The sequence below is a fragment of the Salmo salar genome, chromosome ssa10 (assembly GCF_905237065.1).
Source record: "Salmo salar chromosome ssa10, Ssal_v3.1, whole genome shotgun sequence".
Classification (NCBI taxonomy): Eukaryota; Metazoa; Chordata; class Actinopteri; order Salmoniformes; family Salmonidae; genus Salmo; species Salmo salar.
The window spans coordinates 116,143,797-116,163,677 of NC_059451.1; the positions used below are offsets into that span (position 1 = coordinate 116,143,797).

The 19,881-nt window shown below is 48.0% G+C and overlaps 1 protein-coding gene across 5 annotated transcripts in view; it reads right to left on the reverse strand.

Moving 5' to 3' along the window:
- LOC106561641 (contactin-1a) overlaps positions 1–19,881 on the reverse strand; it is a 164,364-nt gene that overhangs the window by 47,778 nt on the left and 96,705 nt on the right. For all 5 annotated transcript variants that reach the window (XM_014125783.2, XM_014125784.2, XM_045688469.1 and 2 more), the window contains 4 exons: positions 9,849–9,975; positions 8,475–8,650; positions 7,835–7,930; positions 334–437 (listed from right to left, as the gene is read on the reverse strand). In XM_014125783.2, coding sequence (XP_013981258.1) covers positions 334–437; positions 7,835–7,930; positions 8,475–8,650; positions 9,849–9,975 — 503 coding nt within the window. The remainder of the gene's footprint in view (positions 1–333; positions 438–7,834; positions 7,931–8,474; positions 8,651–9,848; positions 9,976–19,881) is intronic.

Here is a 19,881-nt window from a genome sequence, read left to right on the forward strand (position 1 = left end):
ATGTCTTACTACTCGAAAGTTGTCTTTAATCTCGCTCAAAAACTGCTGTGGGTTATTTTTCAAATTGTCATGTTTCGTTTCTAAATGTCTGCGCAAGAGTGAAGATTTCCTGCGAGAGAGTAACGGTTAATGTGATTGGATGTTAATTATTTGACTAGGCTACCTGTATTTGACATTGTGTTGTTATTTCGCTGAACACTAGATGGTTTGATTTGTATAATGTATAACCCGGTTGGAAAATAGAAATGTACTTTTTGAAAATGCCCCATGACATTGCAGATAGGGGATAGGATGTGATTTGGGACACAGCCAAAGACAATGTTAGAAGTCTACCTTCGAGATGAAGAGGTTCCCCGTAGTCTGAGAGATGAAGCGACGTTTATCCAGAGGGATGAAGACGGGGAACTCATTCAGAATCCAGCGGAATGACAGCTCGTCTACAGAGAGAAGATATACAACCCTCAAACGATCAGTCATGGAGGAAGCGGGTAGTGAGTCAATATGAGGTGGAGCCAGGAGGAAGGCTGAGGAGCTGGCTCTTACACTGGTTTCACACTATCATCCTGACCAAGGATATTAGCCTACAGTACACATCTTTAAATTCTAACCATAGCATATATATTTTATATATATAACCAGGCCATCAGTACAGCTGTGTTTGGCTGGGGTTGACTCAGAACAGTAGTATGTAAAGCTCTCTCTCTCTCTCTCTCTCTCTCTCTCTCTCTCTCTCTCTCTCTCTCTCTCTCTCTCTCTCTCTCTCTCTCTGTCTCTCTCTCTCTCTCTCTCTCTATGCTCTCTCTCTCGATGCTCTAATATCTAACTGTCGTCATGATGCTGTGAAAGGAGCTGAAAAGGACAAATCTCACTCAGGAACTGTAATTCTGTACCCACGGAGGCAGCTGAAAGACGTTACCATGGTTTCACAGATTGGTTTGGCTGGATGAATTTGCATAACATGAATATGAATTTCTGCTGTAGAGTATTCTGGTGGAGCTCCCGTTTGATACCAAATAGGTTTGTTTAACAATGATCAAAGAGGAAGAAATAGACAGTTCCAAAGGAGACCCAAATATGGCTAAGACACGACTCAGAGAGGAAAACCTGAACGGATCAGTGTAAAGTACCATTGACAAAAAATACAGAGCGACACTATAAAAATACATAAAACAGCACTATAAACAGCTTATTTTGTCTTATACAGCCCTACACTGAGACTAGAGGTTCCAAACTCAGCTCTGGGCTGACGGTGTGAGAAAATAGTATGCAACACGATGTGTCAGAGGCAGCCTCAGAGGCTATAGCACCGAGGAGTAGTACAGCCATGTACCAGCAGGGGGCAGACGTTCACTGATTTTCACAGCTATGACTATCTGGGACGATGGCCTGAGTGTTAACATACTGTTAGGTTTGGATATGATACTACCATAGAAACACATGTAATAGATGCATTCCTACAGACACAAGACTCACTGATTATTTTTAAAACAGACCGTGGAACAGATAAGCACAGAAAATTATTTCAGACCCCACCCATGTACTCCACTCTGAGGATTAACTCCTAACCTCAGACACTATAGGGCTCCTCCTCCCCTCAGACACTATAGAGTCCCTCCTTCCCTCAGACACTATAGAGTCCCTCCTCCCCTCAGACAGACACTATAGGGTCCCTCCTCCACTCAGACAGACACTATAGGGTCCCTCCTCCCCTCAGACACTATAGGGTCCCTCCTCCCCTCAGACACTATAGGGTCCCTCCTCCCCTCAGACACTATAGGGTCCCTCCTCCCCTCAGACACTATAGGGTCCCTCCTCCCCTCAGACAGACACTATAGGGTCCCTCCTCCCCTCAGACACTATAGGATCCCTCCTCCCCTCAGACAGACACTATAGAGTCCCTCCTCCCCTCAGACACTATAGGGTCCCTCCTCCCCTCAGACACTATAGGGTCCCTCCTCCCCTCAGACACTATAGGGTCCCTCCTCCCCTCAGACACTATAGGGTCCCTCCTCCCCTCAGACAGACACTATAGGGTCCCTCCTCCCCTCAGACAGACACTATAGGGTCCCTCCTCCCCTCAGACACTATAGAGTCCCTCCTCTCCTCAGACAGACACTATAGGGTCCCTCCTCCCCTCAGACACTATAGGGTCCCTCCTCCCCTCAGACACTATAGGGTCCCTCCTCCCCTCAGACAGACACTATAGGGTCCCTCCTCCCCTCAGACACTATAGGGTCCCTCCTCCCCTCAGACACTATAGGGTCCCTCCTCCCCTCAAACAGACACTATAGGGTCCCTCCTCCCCTCAGACAGACACTATAGGGTCCCTCCTCCCCTCAGACACTATAGGGTCCCTCCTCTCCTCAGACACTATAGGGTCCCTCCTCCCCTCAGACACTATAGGGTCCCTCCTCCCCTCAGACACTATAGGGTCCCTCCTCCCCTCAGACACTATAGGGTCCCTCCTCCCCTCAGACACTATAGAGTCCCTCCTCCCCTCAGACAGACACTATAGGGTCCCTCCTCCCCTCAGACACTATAGGGTCCCTCCTCCCCTCAGACAGACACTATAGGGTCCCTCCTCCCCTCAGACACTATAGGGTCCCTCCTCCCCTCAGACACTATAGAGTCCCTCCTCCCCTCAGACACTATAGGGTCCCTCCTCCCCTCAGACACTATAGGGTCCCTCCTCCCCTCAGACAGACACTATAGGGTCCCTCCCTTAGACACTATAGGGTCCCTCCTCCCCTCAGACACTATAGAGTCCCTCCTCCCCTCAGACACTATAGAGTCCCTCCTCCCCTCAGACACTATAGAGTCCCTCCTCTCCTCAGACACTATAGGGTCCCTCCTCCCCTCAGACACTATAGGGTCCCTCCTCCCCTCAGACACTATAGGGTCCCTCCTCCCCTCAGACAGACACTATAGGGTCCCTCCTCCCCTCAGACAGACACTATAGGGTCCCTCCTCCCCTCAGACACTATAGGGTCCCTCCTCCCCTCAAACAGACACTATAGGGTCCCTCCTCCCCTCAAACAGACACTATAGGGTCCCTCCTCTCCTCAGACACTATAGGGTCCCTCCTCCCCTCAGACACTATAGAGTCCCTCCTCCCCTCAGACACTATAGGGTCCCTCCTCCCCTCAGACAGAAACTATAGGGTCCCTCCTCCCCTCAGACACTATAGAGTCCCTCCTCCCCTCAGACACTATAGGGTCCCTCCTCCCCTCAGACACTATAGGGTCCCACCTCCCCTCAGACAGACACTACAGGGTCCCTCCTCCCCTCAGACACTATAGAGTCCCTCCTCCCCTCAGACACTATAGGGTCCCTCCTCCCCTCAGAAAGACACTATAGGGTCCCTCCTCCCCTCAGACACTATAGGGTCCCTCCTCCCCTCAGACACTATAGAGTCCCTCCTCCCCTTAGACAGACACTATCGGGTCCCTCCTCCCCTCAGACACTATAGGGACCCTCCTCCCCTCAGACACTATAGGCTCAGACACTATAGGGTCCCTCCTCCCCTCAGACACTATAGAGTCCCTCCTCCCCTCAGACACTATAGGGTCCCTCTTCCCCTCAAACACTATAGGGTCCCTCCTCCCCTCAGACACTATAGGGTCCCTCCTCCCCTCAGACAGACACTATAGGGTCCCTCCTCCCCTCAGACAGACACTATAGGGTCCCTCCTCTCCTCAGACACTATAGGGTCCCTCCTCCCCTCAGACACTATAGGGTCCCTCCTCTCCTCAGACACTATAGGGTCCCTCCTCCCCTCAGACACTATAGGGTCCCTCCTCCCCTCAGACACTATAGGGTCCCTCCTCCCCTCAGACACTATAGGGTCCCTCCTCCCTCAGACACTATAGGGTCCCTCCTCCCCTCAGACACTATAGGGTCCCTCCTCCCCTCAGACACTATAGGGTCCCTCCTCCCCTCAGACAGACACTATAGGGTCCCTCCTCCCCTCAGACACTATAGAGTCCCTCCTCAGCTCAGACACTATAGGGTCCCTCCTCCCCTCAGACACTATAGGGTCCCTCCTCCCCTCAGACACTATAGGGTCCCTCCTCCCCTCAGACACTATAGGGTCCCTCCTCCCCTCAGACACTATAGAGTCCCTCCTCCCCTCAGACACTATAGAGTCCCTCCTCCCCTCAGACAGACACTATAGGGTCCCTCCTCCCCTCAGACAGACACTATAGGGTCCCTCCTCCCCTCAGACACTATAGGGTCCCTCCTCCCCTCAGACAGACACTATAGGGTCCCTCCTCTCCTCAGACACTATAGGGTCCCTCCTCCCCTCATACACTATAGAGTCCCTCCTCCCCTCAGACACTATAGGGTCCCTCCTCCCCTCAGACACTATAGGGTCCCTCCTCCCCTCAGACACTATAGGGTCCCTCCTCCCCTCAGACACTATAGAGTCCCTCCACCCCTCAGACACTATAGGGTCCCTCCTCCCCTCAGACACTATAGGGTCCCTCCTCCCCTCAGACACTATAGGGTCCCTCCTCCCCTCAGACACTATAGGGTCCCTCCTCCCCTCAGACAGACACTATAGGGTCCCTCCTCCCCTCAGACAGACACTATAGGGTCCCTCCTCCCCTCAGACAGACACTATAGGGTCCCTCCTCCCCTCAGACACTATAGGGTCCTTCCTCCCCTCAGACAGACACTATAGGGTCCCTCCTCCCCTCAGACAGACACTATAGGGTCCCTCCTCCCCTCAGACACTATAGGGTCCCTCCTCCCCTCAGACACTATAGGGTCCCTCCTCCCCTCAGACAGACACTATAGGGTCCCTCCTCCCCTCAGACAGACACTATAGAGTCCCTCCTCCCCTCAGACACTATAGGGTCCCTCCTCTCCTCAGACACTATAGGGTCCCTCCTCTCCTCAGACACTATAGGGTCCCTCCTCCCCTCAGACACTATAGAGTCCCTCCTCCCCTCAGACAGTATAGGGTCCCTCCTCCCCTCAGACGCTATAGGGTCCCTCCTCTCCTCAGACACTATAGGGTCCCTCCTCCCCTCAGACACTATAGAGTCCCTCCTCCCCTCAGACACTATAGGGTCCCTCCTCCCCTCAGACACTATAGGGTCCCTCCTCCCCTCAGACACTATAGAGTCTCGCCTCCCCTCAGACACTATAGGGTCCCTCCTCTCCTCAGACACTATAGGGTCCCTCCTCTCCTCAGACACTATAGGGTCCCTCCTCTCCTCAGACACTATAGAGTCCCTCCTCCCCTCAGACACTATAGGGTCCCTCCTCCCTCCAGACAGACACTATAGGGTCCCTCCTCCCCTCAGACAGACACTATAGGGTCCCTCCTCCCCTCAGACACTATAGAGTCCCTCCTCCCCTCAGACACAATAGAGTCCCTCCTCCCCTCAGACACTATAGGGTCCCTCCTCCCCTCAGACAGACACTATAGGGTCCCTCCTCCCTCCAGACAGACACTATAGGGTCCCTCCTCCCCTCAGACAGACACTATAGGGTCCCTCCTCCCCTCAGACACTATAGAGTCCCTTCTCCCCTCAGACACAATAGAGTCCCTCCTCCCCTCAGACACTATAGAGTCCCTCCTCCCCTCAGACACTATAGGGTCCCTCCTCCCCTCAGACAGACACTATAGGGTCCCTCCTCCCCTCAGACAGACACTATAGGTTCCCTCCTCCCCTCAGACACTATAGGGTCCCTCCTCCCCTCAGACACTATAGAGTCCCTCCTCCCCTCAGACAGACACTATAGGGTCCCTCCTCTCCTCAGACAGACACTATAGGTTCCCTCCTCCCCTCAGACACTATAGGGTCCCTCCTCCCCTCAGACACTATAGAGTCCCTCCTCCCCTCAGACAGACACTATAGGGTCCCTCCTCCCCTCAGACAGACACTATAGGTTCCCTCCTCCCCTCAGACACTATAGGGTCCCTCCTCCCCTCAGACACTATAGGGTCCCTCCTCTCCTCAGACACTATAGGGTCCCTCCTACCCTCAGACAGACACTATAGGGTCCCTCCTCCCCTCAGACACTATAGAGTCCCTCCTCCCCGCAGACACTATAGAGTCCCTCCTCCCCTCAGACACTATAGGGTCCCTCCTCCCCTCAGACACTATAGGGTCCCTCCTCTCCCCAGACACTATAGAGTCCCTCCTCCCCTCAGACACTATAGGGTCCCTCCTCCCCTCAGACACTATAGGGTCCCTCCTCCCCTCAGACAGACACTATAGGGTCCCTCCTCCCCTCAGACACTATAGAGTCCCTCCTCCCCTCAGACACTATAGGGTCCCTCCTCCCCTCAGAAAGACACTATAGGGTCCCTCCTCCCCTCAGACAGACACTATAGGGTCCCTCCTCCCCTCAGACACTATAGGGTCCCTCCTCCCCTCAGACACTATAGAGTCCCTCCTCCCCTCAGACACTATAGAGTCCCTCCTCCCCTCAGACACTATAGAGTCCCTCCTCCCCTCAGACAGACACTATAGGGTCCCTCCTCCCCTCAGACAGACACTATAGGGTCCCTCCTCCCCTCAGACACTATAGGGTCCCTCCTCCCCTCAGACACTATAGAGTCCCTCCTCCCCTCAGACACTATAGGGTCCCTCCTCCCCTCAGACACTATAGGGTCCCTCCTCCCCTCAGACACTATAGGGTCCCTCCTCCCCTCAGACACTATAGGCTCAGACACTATAGGGTCCCTCCTCCCCTCAGACAGACACTATAGGGTCCCTCCTCTCCTCAGACACTATAGAGTCCCTCCTCCCCTCAGACACTATAGGGTCCCTCCTCCCCTCAGACACTATAGAGTCCCTCCTCCCCTCAGACACTATAGAGTCCCTCCTCCCCTCAGACACTATAGGGTCCCTCCTCCCCTCAGACACTATAGGGTCCCTCCTCCCCTCAGCCACTATAGGCTCAGACACTATAGGGTCCCTCCTCCCCTCAGACAGACACTATAGATTCCCTCCTCCCCTCAGACACTATAGAGTCCCTCCTCCCCTCAGACACTATAGGGTCCCTCCTCTCCTCAGACACTATAGGGTCCCTCCTCCCCTCAGACACTATAGAGTCCCTCCTCCCCTCAGACACTATAGAGTCCCTCCTCCCCTCAGACAGACACTATAGGGTCCCTCCTCCCCTCAGACACTATAGGGTCCCTCCTCTCCTCAGACACTATAGAGTCCCTCCTCCCCTCAGACACTATAGGGTCCCTTCTCCCCTCAGACACTATAGGGTCCCTCCTCCCCTCAGACACTATAGGGTCCCTCCTCCCCTCAGACAGACACTATAGGGTCCCTCCTCCCCTCAGACACTATAGAGTCCCTCCTCCCCTCAGACAGACACTATAGAGTCCCTCCTCCCCTCAGACAGACACTATAGAGTCCCTCCTCCCCTCAGACACTATAGGGTCCCCTAAACAGGTTTAAGCACTCCTTCATTCCCATGTCCATCAAATATCTCAACAGTAATGCTGAGCTGGGTTAGCAGGCCACTCACTGAATGTAAGGGAAACCTGCAATATGTATTATCTATGTGGCTATATGAAAAGTGCGCAATGTGTATGATGGGTAACGTGCAATGTGTGTATTATGTTGAATGTGTAATGTATCGTTTGGGACATTAAAGTTCATCCTATCCTACACTATACCCAGCCATGTCACACACATCTTCAGACTTCAGTTGAGATGTGTTGAGACACTTTGAGACATGACATACACACTATTCAAGACATCTTAAGATACATTTGACACCATCTGTGTCTAGCATTAGCATTAGCCATAACAATGACGTAGCATCATATAATTAGCCGTTAGCTTAGCCTAGCACTTACCTGGGTAGTGTGGGGGAGGAGCGCAGAGCAGCACTGCCCCTTGGCCCTCCTTCACATGCACCGCCTCTCTCTCCTCAGAGGAGAAGAAGTCCAGGTCTTGGAGAAAGAGAGGGGGGGACAGAGAGAAGGCGAGGGAGAGAGTGATGGGGGAGAGTGGGGAGAGGAAGACAGAGAAAGTTCAGATTCATTAACAAGCCTGGATAATCCACTGTCACACTCTCCCTCGCCTCATTTATGTAAGAACACTGATCCTCCAAATACTCTTAAACCCTGTAACCTCTCTCTCAAAACCACTTCAAAACCAGGACCTGTGTTTAACTAGTTGGCAGGCTTGTAATTTGCAACTGTCATCTTTCAAAGTGAACTTACTATCGATTCAGCAGAAGTGATTCCGTGTCCTGCTACGCTCTACAAAGTTTGACCATTCAAATTCCACTTCCACAGCTGTTATGACGTGCCACTGCTGCCTCTCAATCACAGCTCCACTCACATAGGCATGACAGCTTAGCCTAGCCTAAGCTTAGCCTAGCCTAAGGGCCAGCTCGAAAAAAGTCATTTCATCCATCCTGCCAATGATAATGTGTTACATAACAATGGGGACGGGGATCCCATCCAATAACGTCCAATCCACTCCACTCACATCCAAACTGGACAGCGGCCTCTCTGCTGACCACAGCGCCATAGTCGTTGGTGGCCTTACAGGTGTACTTCCCAACGTGTTTGTTCTTGATGGGGTTAGAGATGACCAGGTTGCCTCCCACCAAAGTGTAGTGGTTGTCTTCATCCTGGTCTATATTCCTGCTGTTTAATCTCCACCTGAGGAGAGAGGAGGGGACACGAACATGTGCTCTTGAGCCAAAAGAGGTTCCCTAAATGGCCAGATTACAGTTCAAAACAACTTTTACTTTTACTTTACTACATTCCTAAAGAAAATAATGTACTATTTACTCCATACATTTTCCCTGACACCCAAAACTACTCGTTGCATTTTGAATGCTTATCAGGACTGGAAAAAGGCTCAATTCACACACTTATCAAGAGAACATCCCTGGTCATCCCTACTGCCTCTAAACACACATGCTTTGTTTGTAAATGATGTCTGAGTGTGGGAGTGTGCCCCTGGCTATCTGTAAATAATGGTGTCGTCCGGTTTGCTTAATATAAGGAATTTGAAATTATTCATATTTTTACGTTTCATACTTAAGTATATTTTAAACCAAATACTTTGGGACTTTTATTCAAGTAGTAATTTACAGGGTGACTTTCACTTTTACTTTAATAATTTTCTATTATTAAGGTATTTGTACTTCTACTCAAGTATGACAATTGGGTACTTTTCCTACCGCTGCATGCTGAGTACAGATTGACATACAGTACACACAGCACAGCAGGTGGGGTTTAGGGAGTGTTGGGGGGGGGTGAGAGACGGTGAGAGACGAGGGACATACAGTACAACACAGCACAGCAGGTGGGGTTTAGGGAGTGTTGGGGGGTGAGAGACGGTGAGAGATGAGGGACATACAGTACAACACAGCACAGCAGGTGGGGTTTAGGGAGTGTTGGGGGGTGAGAGACGAGGGACATACAGTACAACACAGCACAGCAGGTGGGGTTTAGGGAGTGTTGGGGGGGTGAGAGACGGTGAGAGACGAGGGACATACAGTACAACACAGCACAGCAGGTGGGGTTTAGGGAGTGTTGGGGGGGTGAGAGACGGTGAGAGACGAGGGGCATACAGTACAACACAGAACAGCAGGTGGGGTTTAGGGAGTGTTGGGGGGGTGAGAGACGGTGAGAGACGAGGGACATACAGTACAACACAGAACAGCAGGTGGGGTTTAGGGAGTGTTGGGGGGGGTGAGAGACGGTGAGAGACGAGGGACATACAGTACAACACAGCACAGCAGGTGGGGTTTAGGGAGTGTTGGGGGGGTGAGAGACGGTGAGAGACGAGGGACATACAGTACAACACAGCACAGCAGGTGGGGTTTAGGGGTGAGAGGAGGACTGTTACGTGTATGTGGCAGGTGGGTTGGCTCGTGCTCGACAACTCAGGGTGATTTTGGCCTCAGGTGACTCCTCGGGGTAGATGGTGTCGACCGGCTGATCCTCAAACACCGGCCCGTAACCTGTAGCATCGTCTGAGAGGAGAGAGACACACAGACAGACAAAGACATTGTTAACGACTTAGCACCTAACGGTTTAGACAAACAGTATATGACATCATCGTAACACACACACTGGCACATTTCCTGTAGCATCGTCTGAGGAGACAGACAGACAGGGTGAATGACTCAGGACCTACTAGGTCAGACAGACAGACAGACAGACAGACAGACAGACAGACAGACAGACAGACAGACAGACAGACAGACAGACAGACAGACAGACAGACAGACAGACAGACAGACAGACAGACAGACAGACAGACAGGGTGAATGAATCAGGACCTACTAGGTCAGACAGACAGACAGACAGACAGACAGACAGACAGACAGACAGACAGACAGACAGACAGACAGACAGACAGACAGACAGACAGACAGACAGGATAGTCCCACCCTGTTTCAGTCTGTTGTCTTTCACTTTGTACCTAATGAATAAGACACAGGTCTCGGGATAAGACGTGAGAAAGCGATATAAAGTTGAGATTATTTTCTTTCACGAAGAAAAACATTTGTTATGGACAAATTATATTCTGGCAGTAGAAGAACAACATGATGAAATGTCAGTATTTTCCCAGAACCCCTTGGTGTTTCTTAGTACTGTAATGTCTTCTGACAGAGAGTTAGAGTCTCAGGTGCATAAATAACCTAGTAGACGGTGCCTTAGGAAAGTAGTCAGACCCCTACGTTACAGCATTATTCTAAAATGGGTTACTTTTTTTTTAAAGCCTCAGCAATCTACAGCCAATACCCCATAATGACAAAGTGAAAACAGATTTGTAGAAATTTTAGCAAATGTATAAAAAAATATATAAAAAGTATGCAGACCGTTTGCTATGAGACTCGAAATTGAGCTCAGGTGCATCCTGTTTCCATTGATCATCCTTGAAATGTTTGTACAACTTGATTGGTTTCCACATGTAGTAAATTCAATTGATTGGACATGATTTGGAAAGTCACACACCTGTCTATATAAGGTCCCACAGTTAACAGTGCATGTCAGAGCAAAAACTAAGCCATGAGGTTGAAGGAATTGTACGTAGAGTTCAGAGACAGGATTGTGTTGAGGCACAGATCTGGGGAAGGGTACCAGAAATGTCTGCAGCATTGAAGGTCCCCAAGAACACAGTGGCCTCAACCATTCTTAAATGGAAGAAGTTTGAACCACCAAGTCTCTTCCTAGAGCTGGCCGCCAGGCCAAACTGAGCAACCAAGAACCCAATGGTCACTCTGACAGAGCTCTAGAGTTCCTCTGTGGAGATGGGAGAACCTTCCAGAAGGACAACCATCTCTGCAGCATTCCACCAATCAGGCCGTTATGGTAGAGTGGCCAGACAGAAGCCACTCCTCAGTAAAAGGCACATGACAGCCCGCTTGGAGTTTGTCAAAAGGCACCTAAAGGACTCTCAGACCATGAGAAACAAGATTATCTGGTCTGATGAAACCAAGATTGAACTCTTTGGCCTGAATGCCAAGCGTTACATCTGGAGGAAAACTGGCACCATCCCTACGGTGAAGCATGATGCTGGCAGCATCATGCTGTTGGGATGTTTTTCAGTGGCAGGGACTGGGAGACTAGTCAGGATCAAGGGAAAGATGAACGGAGCAAAGTACAGAGAGATCCTTGATGAAAACCTGCTCCAGAGCGCTCATGACCTCAGACTGGGTTGAAGGTTCACCTTTCAACAGGACAATGACCCTAAACAAAGACAGCACAGGAATGGCTTGGGGATGCCTCGGGGACAAGTCTTTGAATGTCCTTGAGTGGCCCAGCTAGAGCCCAGACTTGAACCCGAGGGAGAACTGAAAATAGCTGTGCAGCAATGCTCCCCATCCAACCTGACAGAGTTTGAGAGGATCTGCAGAGAAGAATGGGAGAAATTCCCCAAATACAGGTGTGCCAAGCTTGTAGCGTCATACCCAAGAAGACTCGAGGCTGTAATCGCTGCCAAAAGGTTCTTCAACAAAGTACTGAGTAAAGGGTCTGAATACTTACGCAAATATGATTTTTCAGATTTTTTATTTAAAAAAAATGGTAAAAACCTGTTTTTGCTCTGCCATTATGGGGTATCGTGTGTAGATTGATGAGGGGGAAAAAACAATTCAATGAATATTACAATAAGGTTGTAACGTAACAAAATGTGGAAAAAGTCAAGGGGTCTGAATACTTCCGAAGGCACTGTATATGCAGCAGCATCTCCCATTGGTTGCATTATTTTCAGAAGCTAAATATTAAATTGGAAATGAACATTTTACCCAAAACCCTTTCAGATGTCATCATTATCAGCCAGAGAACAAGACAAGCAGTTAGCGAGCTAAACCCAGAGAGATGTCTTTGATGGAAATGCCTTGCACACACACACACACACACACACACACACACACACACACACACACACACACACACACACACACACACACACACACACACACACACACACACACACACACACACACACACACACACACACAGATTATTAGCCTCAATTAGTCATTAAAAAGACAGGCATCACAGAGCTCCATGAGTCAGAAAAACAATGCAAGACGAGGTCATGAATAACCAATCAGGCAAAATGTTCCTGAGACGCTGATTATTTACCCTGATCCTGCCTGTGTGTGTGTGTGTGTGTGTGTGTGTGTGTGTGTGTGTGTGTGTGTGTGTGTGTGTGTGTGTGTGTGTGTGTGTGTGTGTGTGTGTGTGTGTGTGTGTGTGCGCGTGCGTGAGCACATGTGCGTTTGTGTGATCTCTCAGGAACCACAGCTGTCACCTCAATACCAAGGATTGCTACTCTCTCAGACGGTGATATCCTGCTCTTCTCATGTCTGTCTAAATAGGCGAGCGATGCCTCTGAAAGATTCCCAAAAGATGTCAGATTGACACACTAGCTGCCACCTTTAAAACCCAGGACAAAGGATTCATAGTCTCTCAATATCCTGCCTGGAAAATAGCTGTTATGTCCTAAGACTTCATTCACATTGAGAGACAGAGAGAGAGACAGAGAGAGAGACGGAGAGAGAGGGAGAGAGACAGAGAGAGAGACAGAGAGAGAGGGAGGGAGGGAGGGAGGGAGGGAGGGAGGGAGGGAGGGAGGGAGGGAGGGAGGGAGGGAGGGAGGGAGGGAGGGAGGGAGGGAGGGAGGGAGGGAGGGACTTAACTGTAAAAAATACTCCACATTGAGAGACCGAGATAAAGCCTTGGACTGTAAAAAATACTCCACATTGAGAGACCGAGATAAAGCCTTGGACTGTAAAAAATATGATTTTATCGGACACTTCATAAAACCGAAAGACAACAATGGCGAGGTTGAGAGACGAAAGGAACCTCACACACACTCCAACACAAGAACGTGTGAGTGCCTAACACTGTCGTAGCCTGTTGGCCTGGTTGCAAAACCCCAACCACTAGACATTACTGCTGCTGGACAGAGAGAATTACACATGCTCTGCTATACATGGGGCAATGGAGGCACGTTAAGTGAGAAACCATGTTCTGGGAGAGAAGAGGCAGGATAAAAGAGCAGTAACAGTATCTGTCTGGTGAAATGAATGCTATTGGTTTAGTATTAAAGTGTTCCCTGACTGTGAAGTGACAGATGGTGAGGAGGAGTGTTAAACAGACCACATAAGGCCCACAGCCTGCAGGAACCAGGGACATTGATGCTCCCTCCTCTGTGTAACATTACTCTCTCTCTCTCTCTCTCTCTCTCTCTCTCTCTCTCTCTCTCTCTCTCTCTCTCTCTCTCTCTCTCTCTCTCTCTCTCTCTCTCTCTCTCTCTCTCTCTCTCTCTCTCTCTCTCTCTCTCTCTCTCTCTCTCTCTCTCTCTCTCTCTCTCTCTCTCTCTCTCTCTCTCTCTCTCTCTCTCTCTCTCTCTCTCTCTCTCTCTCATCAATGGGCTTTATTGGCATGGGAAACATACACTATATATACAAAAGTATCTGGACCCCCCCTTCAAATTTGTGGATTTGGCTATTTCATCCAGACCCATTGCTAACAGGTGTATAAAATCAAGTACACCGCCATGCAATCTCCATAGACAAACACTGGTCTTACAGAAGAGCTCAGTGACTTTCAACGTGGCACCGTCATATGATGCCACCTGTCCAACAAGTCAGTACATCAAATGTCTGCCCTGCTATAGCTGCCCCGGTTAACTGTAAGTGCTGTTATCGTGAAGTGGAAATGTCTAGGAGAGCGGGACATCCGAGCGCTGAAGCGCGTAGCGCGTAAAATTTGTCTGTCCTCGGTTACTTTTTCATTGGCAAGATAAGCAAACTCAGGGATGACATGCCAGCAACAAACGCTGACACTACACATCCAAGTATATCGGCCCAAATTATGGAGACAAGAACTGTACTTTTGAATTCCGAAAAGTGAGTGCGGAAGAGGAGATAAAATGATTGTTGTCTATCAATAATGACAAGCCACCGGGGTCTGACAATCTGGATGGAAAATTACTGAGGATAATAGCAGACGATATTGCCACATCTTCAATTTTTCCCTACTAGAGAGCGTGTGCCCTCAGGCCTGGAGGGAAGCTAAAGTCATTCCGCTACCTAAGAATAGTAAAGCCCCCTTTTACTGGCTCAAATAGCTGACCAATCAGCCTGTTACCAACCCATAGTAAACTTCTGGGAAAAATGGTGTTTGACCAGATAAAATGCTATTTCACAGTAAACAAACTGACAACATAATTTCAGCATGCTTATAGGGAAGGACAATCAACAAGCACAGCACTTACACAAATGAGTGGTGATTGGCTGAGAGAAATTGATGATAAAATGATTGTGGGGGCTGTCTTGTTAGACTTCAGTGCAGCTTTTGACATTATCGATCATAGTCTGCTGCTGGAAAAACATATGTGTTATGGCTTTATACCCCCTGCTATTATGTGAATAAAGAGTTACTTGTCTAACATAACACAGAGGGTGTTCTTTAATGGAAGCCTCTCAAATATAATCCAGTTAGAATCAGGAATTCCCCAGGGTTGCTGTTTAGGCCCCTTGCTTTTTCAATTTTTACTAACGACATGCCACTGACTTTGAGTAAAGCCAGAGTTTCTATGTATGCTATACACGACAGCTACTACAGCGACTGAAATGACTGCAACACTCAACAAAGAGCTGCAGAGTGGGTGGCAAGGAATAAGTTAGCCCTAAATATTTCTAAAACTAAAAGCATTGTATTTGGAACAAAACACTCATTAAACCCTAAACCTCAACTAAATCTTGTAATAAATTGTAAACTGTCATGGTCAAAACATATTGATGCAACAGTAGCTAAGATGGGGAGAAGTCTGTCTATAATAAAGTGATGCCCTGCTTTCTTAACAACACTATCAACAAGGCAGGTACTACAGACCCTAGTTTTGTTGCACCTGGACTACTGTTCAGTCGTGTGGTGAGGTGCCACAAAAAAGGACTTAGGAAAATTGCAATTGGCTCAGAACAGGGCAGCACGGCTGGCCCTTGGATGTACACAGAGAGCTAATATTAATAATATGCATGTCAATCTCTCCTGGCTGAAGGTGGAGGAGAGATTGACTTCATCACTACTTTTATTTATGAGAGGTATTGACATGTTGAATGCACCAAGCTGTCTGTCTAAACTACTGTCACACAGCTCGGATACCCATGCATACCCCACAAGACATGCCACCGGAGGTCTCTTCATAGTCCCCAAGTCCAGAACAGACTATGGGAGGCACACAGTACTACATAGAGCCATGACTACATGGAACTCTATTTCACATTAAGTAAATGACGCAAGCAGTAAAATTAGATTTAAAAAAACGATAAAAAAACACCTCATGGAACAGCGGGGACTGTGAAGCAACACAAACATTGGCACAGACACATGCACACACACACACACACACACACACACACACACACACACACACACACACACACACACACACTATACATACACAGAGAATTAGTACTGTAGATATGTGGTAGTGGTGGAGTAGGGGCCTGAGGGCACACAGTGTGTTGTGAAATCTGTGAATGTATTGTAATGTTTTAAAATTGTATAAACTGCCTTAATTTTGCTGGACCCCAGGAAGAGTAGCTTCTGCTTTGGCAGCAGCTAATGGGGATCCACAATAAATACAAATACAAATAGGACAAGTCTAACAGTTACTTATACTCAGGCAGACCTACCCGGAAAATACTTTTTCATTTCACAAGCTCCCTAAACAGCAGCTCCATAATAAATACAAATACAGACACTCACTATCGAGTTCCAAACTGCCTCGAAGCAGCATCAGCACAAGAACTGTTCATCAGGAGCTTCAAGAAATGTGTTTCCATGGCCCGAGCAGCCGCACACAAGCCTAAGGTCCCAATCCACAATGCCAAGCATCGGCTGGAGTGGCGTAAAGCTCACCACCATTGGACTCTGGAGCAGTGGAAACACGTTCTGTGGAGTGATGACTCACGCTTCACCATCTGGCAGTCAGACAAATTCATCTGGGTTTGGCGGATGCCAGGAGATCGCTACATAGTGAAGGAATAATGGTCTGGGGCTGTTTATCATGGTTTGGGCCCCTTAGTTCCAGTGGAGGGAAATATTAACGCTACAGCATACAATGACATTCTAGATGATTCTGTGCTTCCAACTTTGTGGTAACAGTTTGGGGAAGGCCCTTTCCTGTTTCAGCATGACAATGCCCCCATGCACAAAGCGAGGTCCATACAGAAATGGTTTGTCGAAATTGGTGTGAAAGCTTGACTGGCCTAATCCCCCAAAATCAGTGCACGACCTCACTAATGCTATTGTGGCTGAATGGAAGGAAGTCCCCATGGCAATGTTCTAACATCTAGTGGAAAGCCTTCCCAGAAGAGTGGAGGCTGTTATAGCAGCAAAGGGGGGACCAACTCCATATTAAGGCCAATGATTTTGGAATGAGATGTTTGACAAGCAGGTGTCCACATACTTTTAGTCATATAGTGTATGTTTACATTGCCAAAGCAAGTGAAATAGATAGTATAAAAAAGTGGAAAAAACAATACGAAATGAACAGTAAATGTTACACTTTTTGAAACAAAAGTTTCAAAAGAATAGAGACATTTCAAATGTTATATTATGGCTATGTAGAGTGTTGTAACAATGTGCAAATAGTTGAAGTCTGTCTCTATCTATCTCTCTCTCTCCCTCCTCTGTGTTGATTGCTCTCTTTCTCTTTCTCTCCTTTCTCTCTCTCTCTCCTCCTCCTCTCTATCTCTCTGCTGTCTTGATGCACCATCTTTCTCTCTCTCTTTCTCTCTCTCTCTAGCTTTATGTCTTTCTGTCTCTCTCTTTCTCTTGCTAATGCACACAGATTGTTTCTCTCTGTCTCCATCTCTCTCACTCCTGTATATCTCTACCTCCCTCTCCAAAGACATCAATCGTTCTCTGTTTTCCTCTCTCCACATTATTCTGTAAGCCTATCTGGTGAAGTCACTCCCTCTGTATCTCAATCCCTCTTTTTGTCTCATCTTCTGGCACGACTTGGCTCTGTTAAAGGAGGGTGAAGCTTTATGGGGTAGGCAATCAGAGCAGTCGATGGACACACACACGCACACACACAGAGAGAGACTCTTCTCTCTCGGGTCCAGCTATGAAGAGAAGATCCACTTCATTACCAAACAACAGGACCTACAGTATTCAACAACACTGTCTGTCTGTCTGTCTGTCCTGCTGGAACAATACCAGCACAAAGCTGTTGGGGCTCATTTCATTTCTCTCTCTTGAGAGAGAGAGAGAGAGATGGAGAGTGAGGCTGAGTGACCACCGATTGGCAATAGAAACCAGCAGACATAGAAAGACATGGCTACCCAAAGAGGAGTGTGTATGTGGTCACTGCATGACAGGGGAGGTAGAGACAGAGATGCACTTTCTCCTTTACTGTGATAAATATTCCTCACAAAGAGATAGATTATTCACAGAAATGACTACATTTATTCCAAATTTGAACTTATTAAACCCAGAGGAAAAACTAAAAATACTCATGGGCGAAGGAGCAATGGCTCCTCTTGCAGCCAAATATGTATTTGCCTCCCATAGCCTGAGGGACACTGAATAATAACATCTGCATAGTAAACAGTAACTTACTTATTATTACTATTATTGTTATTACTGTTATTGTTATTTCTATTATTATTGTTGTTTATCATTCCAAATAGTAGTGGTATGGGTGGTAATGGTAATGATAACAGTTCAGTGATGGTGGTGGTAGTAGTAGTGGTAATGATGATAGTAGTTGTAGTGGTAATGATGATAGTAGTTGTAGTACTGATGTAATGGTGAAGATGTAAATGTGAAGATGACCGTTATTTAGTTATAAGTTAGTTATAGATTCATATTCCATATTTAGATTTTTATATTTATTACATTCTACTATTTTACTATTATTTTACTACTATTTTATTGTTATTATTTTTATATTTAATTTTGTATTATTATTTACTGCCATTTTATATTATTATTTGTTATTGTTTATAATTGTATTACAATGTATATTATATACATTGTTTCTTCGGCAATATTGACACATGTTTTTCATGCCAATAAAGCAGCTTGAATTTGAATTTGAATTTGGAGAGAGAGAGAGAGAGAGAGAGAGAGAGAGAGAGAGAGAGAGAGAGATGGAGAGAGAGAGATGGAGAGAAAGAGATGGAGAGAGAGATGGCGAGATGGAGAGAGAGAGAGGGAGAGATGGAGAGAGAGAGTGAGAGAGAGAGAGAGAGAGAGAGAGAGATCAGTCACCATCACACACCAATGAAGTGTCATTCAGGTGGTTCTGGATGTAATCTCATTGTAATGGCTGTGGCTGTAGACTAGAGGAATGGTAAGGACAGGGTCATTGTAATGGCTGTGGCTGTAGACTAGAGGAATGGTAAGGACAGGGTCATTGTAATGGCTGTGGCTGTAGACTAGAGGAATGGTAAGGACAGGGTCATTGTAATGGCTGTGGCTGTAGGCTAGAGGAACGGTAAGGACAGGCTCATTATAATGGCTGTGGCTGTAGGCTAGAGGAACGGTAAGGACAGGCTCATTGTAATTGCTGTGGCTGTAGGCTAGAGGAACGGTAAGGACAGGCTCATTGTAATTGCTGTGGCTGTAGACTAGAGGAATGGTAAGGACAGGGTCATTGTAATGGCTGTGGCTGTAGACTAGAGGAACGGTAAGGACAGGCTTATTATAATGGCTGTGGCTGTAGACTAGAGGAATGGTAAGGACAGGGTCATTGTAATGGCTGTGGCTGTAGACTAGAGGAACGGTAAGGACAGGCTCATTATAATGGCTGTGGCTGTAGACTAGAGGAACGGTAAGGACAGGGTCATTATAATGGCTGTGGCTGTAGGCTAGAGGAACGGTAAGGACAGGGTAATTGTAATTGCTGTGGCTGTAGGCTAGAGGCACGGTAAGGACAGGGTCATTGTAATTGCTGTGGCTGTAGGCTAGAGGAACGGTAAGGACAGGGTAATTGTAATGGCTGTGGCTGTAGGCTAGAGGAACGGTAAGGACAGGCTCATTATAATGGCTGTGGCTGTAGGCTAGAGGAACGGTAAGGACAGGGTAATTGTAATGGCTGTGGCTGTAGGCTAGAGGAACGGTAAGGACAGGCTCATTGTAATTGCTGTGGCTGTAGACTAGAGGAACGGTAAGGACAGGGTAATTGTAATGGCTGTGGCTGTAGGCTAGAGGAACGGTAAGGACAGGGTCATTGTAATGGCTGTGGCTGTAGGCTAGAGGAACGGTAAGGACAGGCTCATTATAATGGCTGTGGCTGTAGACTAGAGGAACGGTAAGGACAGGGTCATTATAATGGCTGTGGCTGTAGGCTAGAGGAACGGTAAGGACAGGGTAATTGTAATTGCTGTGGCTGTAGGCTAGAG